Source organism: Calonectris borealis, chromosome 1, assembly GCF_964195595.1.
Source record: "Calonectris borealis chromosome 1, bCalBor7.hap1.2, whole genome shotgun sequence".
NCBI lineage: Eukaryota > Metazoa > Chordata > Aves > Procellariiformes > Procellariidae > Calonectris > Calonectris borealis.
This window is the reverse complement of record NC_134312.1, coordinates 56,518,634-56,530,692: the sequence shown is the minus strand read 5'-3', so window position 1 is coordinate 56,530,692 and position 12,059 is coordinate 56,518,634. Positions and strand designations below refer to the sequence as shown.

General features: G+C 49.5%; 1 protein-coding gene across 1 annotated transcript in view; it reads left to right on the top strand.

The window, feature by feature from the left end:
* Positions 1-8,646: 8,646 nt before the first annotated feature.
* The window catches only part of EP300 (EP300 lysine acetyltransferase), a 66,467-nt gene continuing 63,054 nt past the window's right edge, over positions 8,647-12,059 (top strand). The window contains exon 1 of the mRNA XM_075154075.1: positions 8,647-10,610. Within this exon, the coding sequence (XP_075010176.1) occupies positions 10,517-10,610 (94 nt within the window). The 5' untranslated portion in view covers positions 8,647-10,516. The remainder of the gene's footprint in view (positions 10,611-12,059) is intronic.

Sequence of the window (12,059 nt, the reverse complement as noted above, 5' to 3'; positions counted from 1 at the left end):
TTTTGAGCAGAAGGGCTGAGACTTCACACTTGGTGCAGGATGGGAGTGAACGGAGAGAGAAGGAACCAGGCCGGTGCCCATGGAGTCACCCACCATCAGAGCACGCGCTCCCAATGTCCAGGCGACTCTTCTTTCGGGGCTGATGCTTTCAAATTCAGGTCAACTGCATAACCACAACTGAATGAACGGCAAAAAAACACCTATTACAGAGGCCATCACACCGTGAGCGTGTATGGCATGCAACTTTCCTGACCACTCAGTTAGTTAATCTTGTTCTTTATGGATACTGCTATCTGTTAGCTTTGTGAGGAGATTGGAAGACATCGCCTGAACTGGCTTAAAAAATTATAAACAGGCTTTTTTTTTTTTTTTTTTACTGGAGAAGCTGTTAGAGGCCTGGTTTGAAGCCAATTTAAGTCAATGGCAGGATTTAATTGGGCTTTGTTTCCAGGCTTGGCGGCAGCCTCTTTTAAAATCATTCCTCTGCTTATAATCAAGACTTGTCCCTGTCAGATTTTAATCACTTCTTCCTAGGTTAGACACCAGGACGACGGTCACTGCTGCAGTCGCATACCGCTCACGCGTTCCTGGCGTTCGAAGCCAGGCTGCTTCACTGTTTCCACTGCCGACTGTTTGCAAAGGCAGGAGAGGAGCTGGGAACGAACAGAACGATGCAGAGTCGGGGAGGGAGGGAGGGGTTTGGTGGCTGGGCTGGAGTTAGTCACCGCCAACTTCCATTTCCAGATCGTGAGGAAGGACTCAAGCCATTTTAGGCATTTTCTTGGACTTCCTCCCTGGCTTTTAATTGAAATACCCAGGAGGGACGGAGGAATCCACGGGCCCGTTTTGCACCGACGTGGGATACTCGCGTGCAAGCACAGACGCGCTCGCCCTTCGTATCGTAATGTCAGGCCACCGTTGTCAGCCCTTGGCTCGGCTCCTTCGCACGGGAACAGGGAATCTTCCACACGTGTCTCACCTTCTGGCAGCTGGTGCGCTCCTCTGCGAATAGAGACACTCACCTCGGTGCAAATAATTTTTAAAGATTTTTCTTGCAGGCGCTAAATATGCCAGGATGGCTTGAATATTCTAAACAAAACACATTTAATTTCTATACCCCCGAGGTATAGAAATGTACATATATCTATTTATATATCTGTGGCAGTGCCACAGATAGGAAGACACATGAACTAGCAAACTGCAGAATCATAAGAGGCCTTGGGCACCTCTGTTTCTTTTCAGTAGGAATTCAGATGCCTACATCTAGCAGAGCAACGAGAAAAAAACCCTGCATAGCTGCCAAGACAACCGGCACATCCAGCCACCAGACTTTTCACTACACTGCTCACCCCAGTGTTTTAAGTTTTGCATCTCCACATGCCCAGCAGCACTGTCCTTTTTGCCGGAGCAGCTGTTTGAGACAACACCAGCAAGATGTCCCCAGGCAGGCAGGCGGCAGGCACACCGGGAGCACGTCCAGCGTGGCCAGGCACAGTCCCCTCCGTCCATTCCCAAACACGGGGCTGATGCTCACCGCGCAGGGCAGCAGCAGTGGAAGCAGGGGGTTGTTGGTGTTGCAAGGACTTGTTGTGGGGTCAATGTTACAACCCTTTTTTCTCCTGCTGAGACAACGAATTTTCCTCTGCCCAGGGGACCTCAGTGCCCTGGTCGCCCAGGGAAGCTTCTCCTGGGCCTTGGTGCTTGGCCCTGCAGCACCACGCAGAATGGCCATGGCCCCCTTTGTACGGGGTCTAAACACTTGCACAAAACATTTACTCATCACATATACGGTGACGAAAGAAACAAACTTTCTGTCATTCGGTGATGCCGATTGTGCATCTCACACTTTGCCTTTGGCTTTCTTGAAGCCGGTTCTTAAATAGCAACAAATTTGCAGTCATATAAATATTGACAAAAGAGGAGTAACATCAACCTTGAAATTGTTACTCTTCTGATCACTAGAAAGCTCTCTACATTCCCCCAAAAGTTACCTAAATGTTTCTTCGGCTCTAATGAAAGATAAACAAGTCCTTGCTGCCAAAATACCCTGCCAACCACGACTTTCACTTCTCATTGGGGCCTGCCAGCTTATGAAAGTTTTTTAATGGCTGGCCAGCCATCTCAAGTGTTTTTGACTTTAATCCCAGGTGGTTGCATCCTTATTGTGGTTCCTGCGCTGGACCGGGCAGCCGGCCCTCCCCTGACATCCCACCGACAGGCTGTTTGTGCCCACCTCCGTGCATTTGATCCGGCGTGCGCTGTGGCATCCCTCTCCCATGCCTGTCTTGAGATCAAAGGGAAGGCGTCTGAGATGGCAAAAGAAGTTGGAGTAAATCATGACAAATTTATCACAAATCAGATCATAAACCAGCCCTGCTCTGCAGAAATGATCCTTCCAGGGCTTCGGGCAACGTGAGAGCACCAGGAGGAAAAGCGTGCTGCCGGGGGCCGCTACTGCTTCTGCCTTCTTGATGCTCTCTCGGTGGCTTTTAATAGCGTAGCACCATCAGGGGCTGATGCTCCCTTCTCCCAGGCTCACAGATCTCGTGTACGGGGCGGTCAGAGGATGCGAACAGAAAGTCCAGGGCTGCCTGATGTCGGCGTCCCTCGCTAGAAGAGATCGAGAGAAAAAAAACCTCACGGGCATTCAAACGTGAGGGTTTGCGAGGGAACTTCTGGGAAGAGAAGTGATAAGCCCATATAAATTAGGAAGGTAAGGAACTGTGGATTAACCCCATTGTTTTACACAGAGTCATCACGTTAGAATCAATTGTTTTTCGGTGTTTGTGGTTAATTATTGACTTTTATCTGCATGTAGAAGGAAAGCACTCGTGAAGGCATTGCCTTTTCTAGCATGCCAAAAAGCCAAGAAAGTACAAGATCTTTTTAGAGTAAAGCAGAAAAAGAAAATTAAAAAAAACCCAACCAGACCTATATTTCCTGTGGAAAATTTTTCTTCCATGGCAACTGTAAAAACAGCTCAGATTGTGTTGATTAACTAAGTGTATTATCCTGTGAACAACAGGGTCCCATTAGCTCCGTCAGAAGGCCAATACTCTCTGCACTGAAAACCTCTCAATTCAGTACATTTCTCTACCACAGAGTAAATTCCTGCCTGACCTCATCGAAGGAATCACTTTATATCTTGAAGCATGAAAACTAATAAATCAGAAAAAAATGTTACTTTTTCCCTCTTTGCATTTTGATTGCAGACATCAAACAACACATTGCAGTTCAGCATATAGAAGAATGTTGTAGCACGTAAAAAAACCAAGCTGAATTAAGGAACACTATGAAAAAAACCGGCAAAGGAAGGGGAGGTGTAACAGAAATAATTGTATTTTGTTCTTTATAAGCACGTGTGGAGTGTGGATTTTTATCTGTGGGACAATTCAGGAAACAAATGAAAAGATAAGTTTTGGGTTTAAGCTCAGCAGATTTCAAAACACATTGTTTATACCTTCTGCAGTGCAATAAAGCTTATCAAGAACTTTCCCATTGGATAACAGAGTCAAAAGAAGTAAGAGGAATGTGAACAGCATGCTTCCTCTGGGTCATTACAATAACTGTAATTCTTTTAGCACAGATTTCCCATGTCAGCTTGAGCTCCAATGATCATTTTTAGCAGATCATTGTAAATATAGTGCTGAGCTGACCGAGTTGTTCAGAAATTTGCCATCCTTTCACCTTCCACAATCTCAAAGCACGTGGCAAGTTCAAGGGCTCTTAATTGAAAATACTATACTTTCACTCAAGAACCTCTTGCTTGTGTCCCTGTAATACTCTGGGATAAATCAGCTGCTGATGTATGGGCATTAATTTCAGTGTAATTTTATTTAGAAGATATGAGAGTATTACATTTTCATTTAATGATTCGGATGTGCTTTCTGTAAGGGGGGAGTAGCACCAACTCCCTGTTAGAGAGGGGAAAGCTGAGCCTGGGAAGTGAAAGGCAGTGATTTGGCCGCCCCTGGTAAAGCTGGGGGAGCACGCAAGCCTCCCGCTCCTATTCCACATTTGTGCTTTCATTGTCAACCGGAAGATGAAAACAATGTATGAAGATATATACATTTCAGAGCACAAGATTCGGCTTTAGATCACCAGACCTCGAAGCTGCAGTATTTCTTAGGCAGAGCGTACCTCTGCCCCTCTCTTAAATCAAGAGGTCAATTTTTGTCTTCTTTTTCTATTTCATTCTTGCAAGGGGATGTTTGTTAGGACTATAATGTTGCGTTCGCTAACGAAATGAAGCGGGTTTTTTGGAGAACGTCTTTTAAGCAAAACCATGTGTTCCAGGGAGGAAACATTCTTCTGGTAAACAGCTGAGCCCTTAACATTTAGCAACATAACTCTGTGTTTGCAGCTATTGAAAACTGTGTGACCGAGGAAGCCTGCGTTTCTGGGGCCGAGGACTGAAAGCATTTTGCTTGCTGTCAGAAAGCCAGCCCTTTCTTTTATGTATACGCTAGATGCAAGAACCAGCTATTGGATGGTTACTTCTTATGGTTTTAATAAAATTTGTCTCGTATCAAAACACTGCTGGGTTTTAATGTTGACGCCGCGCTGAGCGATGTTCTCCGCTCCGGCACAGCTGGCTCTTGCTTTCCAGAAATATAGCTGCGCCCTGGCATTACTTGCAAAAATTGCAACCTTAAATCATTTCCTCGCCCCTCTGACCTGTGCCGGGGAGGACCCTCCACGCGCAGATCTCCCCACCGGTATGGAGAAAGGGGTCATTCCTCCTTCCCTCCCCAGGAGCAGTGCTGTGCCAGCAGAGAGCTGTGGCGGCAGGAGGTAGCTGGGGAACAGGAGAAATTACCTGCCAGACACGGGCAGCGGCTCTGGAAAGCTCAGGAAAAAAGATAATACAGCTGAAAACTGCAGGCAGAAATGGGGCTGAGAAGATGGGAGTGCCCCGTCCCCGGCTCCTGCCCCCCATCCCAGGAGCCCCCTTCTTTCAGAGACGCTCGTGCAGCCTCAGGGCTGCGGGGCAAACCCTGCCGAAGGGGAGCGGGGAAGTTTTATTTAGTATAAGTGATTTCCCGAACGGCTTTAGGAAGGGGAGGAGGTTGGTCGGGTGACTTTGAGATCACACGCTGCTTCTCCGTCCAGCAGCTGGAAGGGGAAGGCCACAGCCCTGGCTCCCTCCGAGCCAAGGGAGATGATTATTCCTCTGCCTGCTCCTTTCACTGAGGCTGGGATGCTGAGCTCTGGGCATCCTGTTGACCTTTGCAGTACGAGGGGATCTTATCTTGTTCCTTGTAGCCCTCAAAACAGCTGGGCATGCTTACAAATTTCAGTAACTACCAGCTACGGCCAAACGAGATCCCATGATAAAAGTTCAAGGCCCTGCATTCCTCTTCTTATTGCTTTCCTGAGCGGATTCTCATTTTAATCGGACTTAGAGTACTTTCATCCAGTTATCTCAAAGTACATAATGACTGCTGTAATTATTGGCAATAATGAGCTAATTAATTCTTCTGGGTATTATTTTCAAGGGATAAATACTACTATCCTTGCTGTAAGAATGGGGAAACTGAGGCAAGGAGGAGCAGTTGTTGGGTAAATAGGTTTGGTTTACTTTTAACAGTATAATCCTTTCCTGGTTTTATTTGTATAGGTTTATGTATTTGCTTCTCAGTATGCTTTGTGTTCTATTATTGCTTTCCAGTAATTTTGTATGTTATTGTTTTGGCAGATAGCATTTAGCAACAGTTGGTTGTGTGTATGTACTAAGGTTCATTTAAGAGAACTTCACTCTTTTTAGAAAAATTAACAGATGCTGCAGGGATTTTTTTTTGTGTTTATACATATCGGATTTACCTTAACCCTATTTTCCTGGGTTTTGCTTTTTCTTCCTTCTTCTCTTGTTTTAGATGACCTTTTTTTTTCAGAAAAAAACACAAGTAGCATTCTTTTCTATTTATTTTTTATACACTTCAACTTGCATTTAAGTCTCTAATATGGAAAACTAACTGAATATGACTTTCTAATATGTAAAGAACTAAAATATCCTACTGGTTGTGAAGCTTGTAAGGTAGAGGTATGGTTTTACTAATATATCAGTTAATTACTTATATCTATAATTCATATTCAGAAGATATATGCCAGTTCAGTAGCATTCACCAAAGGGTATGTGTTTCCCACAGCTCAGGTACGCTTCTCTGAACTCATTCGAAGGGCAGATAAACAGGTAGCCAGAGCAGAGGGGAAGCTGCACCAAAAAAAAGGATTTTATTGTTTGTCACATTTTTCTGATATTTAACAAAAGTAACCGATCCATATGATACTCTCTGGAGTAGCAAATAACTACCCAATTCTTTAACTTTTATCTCTCAGGCTGTGCTCCAGCAAGCACACATGTGCTTAGTTTTACTATGGCAAATAGTACAGCGCGATTTCAGTGGAACTATGCGCAATATAAAACTAAGCACACATGCAACTATGGGTAGGATCAAGTCTCTAGATAGGAACTAGTGTCACGAAACTCTTATTTGAAACATCTGCTTTGCTCCAAACTTGTTGTTTAGTAAGGGCCTGACTTTTAAAAGCATTTAGGTGTTTATGTGCACCTTGGTGTCTTTATAAAGCTGGCACTAATTCCTTCTTGAACTATGGATTAAGGGCCTCTAGGGAGTCTGAAAACCTTATATAGACTTATTTCAGTTGACTTTTAATTCTAAGGAGACTTAAAAAAAAAAGTTAAAATTAGTCTCAGCTGTATTAAAAAAGTTCTTCACAAGCAAGGGAAACGGTCAATCTGACAAAATAAATAAATTGAAGTAATACAAGACTTCTACAACTGGAATATTTTGGGGAATTTAGTAGCAATATGAGGCAAAAAACCTGTGAGAACCATAACATTGTTTCTAAGGTGACGCTGGTTAGGTTTGACACTGTTAACCCCGACAGCTTTAGTTCTGAGACTTTCTGCTCTCCAGACTATTTTCCTATCACATACTTGTCCTTGCAAGGCTCCCTCTACCTCTCTTTCAAAACATATAGATTTGTGCACTGCCTATGGCTCTGAGACTTTTCCGGAAGGCTAATACATGTACAATCTTTAAGCACTTTTGGAGCGGTTTGAGCGTAACCCTATTTGCATTTTCATTCTTATGCCGGGGGAGACATCAACAATCTTGCTGGAAATGAAGCCCAAACAAGGGAAGCTGAAGTGTGGGAGTATGTGAGGGAGCCGGTGGATAACTGTTACAGGGCTGTGAATCCCCGCTCATGCTTTCTCTCATCGCCTGTGGTATTTATTCTGGTGTTTAGGCTAGGCTCTTCCCAAATACCTGCTTCGGTTCTTACACGCAGGATTGCGGAGAGCTCAGCCCTGAGGGTGGGTGACGAGAGAAATCCTCGCTTGGATCAAATGAAACTGCTTTTTCCATTAAAAACATACGTAGGCCCGCGTTTCCCTTCCGCTCCTATCCCATAATGGTGTACGGCCCAAAAGAGCCCAAACACACCAAAGGAAAAAGCCGGGATGGGGTATGTCCTTGCTAATGATGGCTGGTGAGCCCTTAAAAGATTTGAGGAAAACTCAAACCAGCAATCAGCAATTGCTGGTGTGTCAGCAATCCCAAGCTCTGAAAGGGCGCGGGGGCCACGAAGGCGTACGAAGGACGACATAAATATTACCCGTCCCTACCTCCCGCCGGAGCGCCAGCCCGTGCCCGGCCTCGGAAGAGCGGGTGCGTGTTCAGGATGCTGCCGTACCACGCAACCCCTCCTTCCCGGGCACGCGCGGGGCTTTTTGGCATAAAGCGTGGGTTTTCTGGGTTTATTTACTCTTTGGCATAAAGTGTGGGGGGGGGGGGGGGGGGAAGGGGTTGTGGCTTTTTATTTATTTTTTGTAACGTCGATGGAAACCTGCGGCAGCTCTCGCACCCCCGAGTTAAGCCGTACGTGAAGAGTGTCTCTAGACCGCCTACATTCACTGCCCGCCGGGCCTTGGGGCGGCTGTGCGGCCGCTGTGCCCGGCTGCCAGCGGACGGGGGTGCTGCTCCCCATCCCCGCTTCTCCCAAGCCGCGGCGGGGGGGGGTGGGGCTCTGCCCCCGCCCGGGCTCCGCACCGCCCCGGGGCCTGCCTGCCGGCCCGGGCTGCCATGTCTGTGGCGCAGCAAGGCCCGGGATCGGCGGGAGGAGCGCCCCGCCCGCCGGCACCGCGGGGAACCGACCGGGAGCCGACACCCGTGAGGGAGGACCGCGGCGGGAGAAACCTCCTCCGCCCGCCGACCCCCGGGCCGGGCCGGGGGTACCGGGGAGTGCGGCAGGGCGGAGCGGCCGCCTCCCTGCCTGCCCTGGGCCGCAGGTTACGGCCGGCCTTGCCCGGGCCGCCGCCGTGCACTTTTCGGCCGACAGAAAAGAGCGTAAGGGGAGGAGGAAGAAGGAGCTTTTTTTTTTTTTTTTTTAATTAAAAACCCTTTCGCCTTTAAGGGGCGGAGCCAGAAGAGTTTGCGGAAGAGCCCGGCGAGAGGCGGGCGCTGATTGGGCGCGCGCGGTCTCGTGACGGCGGCTGGGCGGTTCCACTCCCCTACCGCCCCCCTCGGCACGCCAGCCCCCCGCGTTCCATTGTGTGCGCCAGCGCCGCCGGTCCCCGCCCCCAGGCCTGGCCCCGCCCCCTTTTTTCTCTTGGCTCATTTCCGGCCGCCGCCGCCGCCGCTCGCTTCCCTCCGAGGACTCGGGAGAGTGAAGAAACAACAGCCGCCATTTTGTTTGTGTGTGAGCGACTGAGGGAGGGAGCGAGAGCGAGAGGCCGAGCCGGACGGGGCGAGCCAGGGGGAGGGCAGCGCAGAGAGACCCAGGGGCCCGGCCAGGGGACGGGGAGAGAAGCGAGGAGCCGAGACGCCCCCCCCCCCCCCCCCGCGCCAGCCTGCCCGTGCCCTCTCTCTCCTCTCTCTCTCTCCTTTTCTCTCTTCTCCTTTTCCCCGACTTCTTTCTTTCTCCCGCTCCCCTCCGCTTCTGCCCGCTCCGCCACACACGCCACAGGGCGGCCGGGCTGCGGCCGCCGCTGAGCGCCAGGCAGGGGCAGTAGGGAGCCTGCGCTCGGCCCCCGCGCTGCCTGCGCTGTCCCGCCCCACCCCCCCCCGCCGGGGAGCGCCGAGGACCCCCTCCCCCTCCCGGCCATTTAACCCACCCCGGGGCGAGTCCCCCGCCATCCCCCGGCGTAATTTTTCTTCTATTTTTTTTATTTTAATTTTACCCCCCCCTTCCTTTTCTCGGAGGGGTCGCTGACCGGCCTCCCCCTCCCCTCCCGACTACCAACCTCTTCGCTTCCTTCCCCACCCTTGCAGAGGCGAAGAGGGAGTCCCCGCCGCGCCCGAGCAGCGGCCGAGGTTTTTCTCCCTCGCTTTCCGCGCCCCGCATAGCCCGTGGGTCCGCGGGAGGGGAGACGGGCAGCCCCCTCCCTGCCCGGCGCCAGCGCTCGCAAGCATCCTCGGCCGCCCGGGAGGGGGGAAGGTAGGCAGAGAGGGGGGGAGGGGCCGGCTTCTTCCTCCTCCTCCTCCTCGCCGCTGCTGTGGGATCGGCCCCTCTGCCTGCGCCGGAGGGGGGGGCAGCCTGCTACTGAGAGCGAGAGAAAGAGGAAGGGGAAAGAAGAGAAGAAGGGGGGGGGGGGCAGAGAGGGTGTTGAAACCCGCCCCCCACCTTCCCATCCCGCGATCGGTGCTGCCTCCATCAGGACAACAACCCCTCCTCCTTCCCTGCACAACAAGATGTGAAGCGGAGACTCCTGGGACTTATCCTCACCCTCCTCATCCTTACAGCTCCCCTTTCTGCAGCCATTAGCGACGGGCGAGGAAGAAGCGAGTGGAGCTGGGGACGCCGCGCACGCCTTGCTTCTCTCCCCACCGCCTCCCCCCCAGCCCTGTCGCTGGCGGTGGGTATTTTTTTGCAGGGTGGTGTTGGAGGGGGAAGGAGCTGCTGCTAGAGGACGGTGATCTTTTTTTCTTTTTTCCTCCTCCTCTCCCCTCCTTCGCCCGCCTCCTTGTGGCGATGAGGAGGAGGAGGACGGCGCCGAGGAGGAAGAGGCTGATGGCGGCGGTGAGGAGGCAGCAGGAGGAGGAGACCCCCCGAAGGATGAAGATGATGATGGTGGCGGCGGCGAGGAAGCACCAGCAGCACAACAGCCGGGATTAATTTTACTTTAAACAAAAAAAAACCAAACCCCACCAGCCTCTTTTTTTTTCTTTTTTTTTTTTTTTTTTTTTTTGGCGGGGGCTTTACCTGCTCTTCCCATCTTCGCTCAGCCCTTTCGCCTGGGGGAAGAGGCCTCTTCCCCCCCCCGGCCCCAGCTCCCACCTTCTCCCCGCTTCTCCGCTGCCGCCCTCCCGGAGCCCGAGGGGCAGAAAAAGGGGAACTTGGCCCCCCTCCTCCGCCAGATCCTCCTCGCTCGCTCTCGGCGTTATTGTTGTTCTTCAGCTGACTTGGGGCCCGAGAAGAAGGTGAAGATTTTGGGGTTCACCCCCCACCGTCTCTCTGCTCTGAGTGATTGTCTAAAAAAGAATTAAAAATGGCCGAGAATGTGGTGGAGCCGGGCCCGCCTTCAGCCAAGCGGCCTAAACTCTCCTCACCGGCGCTCTCCGTGTCCGCCAGCGACGGCACAGGTCAGTCTCGGGGGCCCGGGCCCTCCCCACCTCTCGGTCCCGCAATTATTGCCCTTTTCTCCCCTCTTCTGCCTAAATCTCCTCCTCCCTTTTGCTGCTGTTAACTCGTGCCTGCCTTCGTCCTTTCTGTCTGTCTGTTTCTCCCGTTTTCGCTCCGTTTGAACCTATTGGCGTTAATGGCATAGGGAGGGTGTTCGGATGTTTCTGCCCTTCTATTTATTTGGAAGTGATTGAAAGCAAAGATGTGCAGTTTATTGTGCTTTTGATCAACTGCAGATAAGACTTAACAGTTTGTCATTTTCGGGTCTTTCACAATAGTGGTTATTACTGAGCTCTTTGCTCAGCATATGCCTTTAATGCCAGTTGCAGAAATACGAAATAGTGCTAAAGATGATGCTTTTGTACACTTTATTGTTGAATTGTGTGTGTACGTTCGTACACACAAATGTGTGTCTTGTTTTATGTTTTATTTTGCATATACAAGGGTTTTTTTACACCGCGTTTAGAAACGAGATTTATTTCTCTGCTATTTTTCTTTTTTTTCTTCTTACATGCAGTCTGCTTATTTGATTTACTTTTTACAATCCTTCTTAGTCTTTCTTGCAGAAGGATATCTAAAAACTACTTTTCTGATTCAAATAGGCCATCGACTTCAGGAAAAAACAGCTAAAACCAAAATCTCGATCCCAAGCTTGGGGCATAAGGTTTATCGAGACTCTTGCCTTCTCAGAAATGAAATGTTATTTCACCTTATTTGCATTAAGAATCAATATGGAGTGCAGTTCATCTTGCATCTCCCATTTCTTTGCTGCGAGACCAAAATGTCTGAAATTCCCCTGTAGACTTAAGGGCTGTGAAGATAAAGGGGCTTCTCTGCAGTCCTGCAAAGGTCTTCGATGATGCTGTAAAGGCAAGCTAGAGGTTGGAAATCTTAGGTGTCCCAATCCCTAGCAAATATGAACTGGTAGTATTGGGAGGGGGGAGGGAGTAACAAAGGGCTGTTCAGCTTTTTTGCTTCTTGTGAAGCAGATGAGTATTTGGTGTCATTTTGCTATGAGAGTACTTGGTTACCTGTCCCACAGGAGTTTCTTTGAACTCACTTTAGATCTTCTTAGCCTATGGGCTACGGAGGAGGCCTCCTCCTGCCAGAGTCTAGTGAGTGGTGGCATTTCTGATGCCACCGGTGGTCTTGTCCAGTGTAGTTACAGCTGGCAAGAAAAAGGAAGAGTTGTTTTTTTTTTAAAAAAAATAAAAAAAGGCTCATCATTTGACAGTAAACAGATGGTTTTACTAGCCAGTTTTTGGTTGAGCAGTGGATATGATTCTATTTGGAATCATCTTCAAAATTTTGATTTTCGCCTTCTCTATTCTTGGTGAATGATGTGTTTTGAAAAGTTTGTGTGTAACTTTTAGAGCGTATTAGATATAGGCAATATTATGTTGTAACTG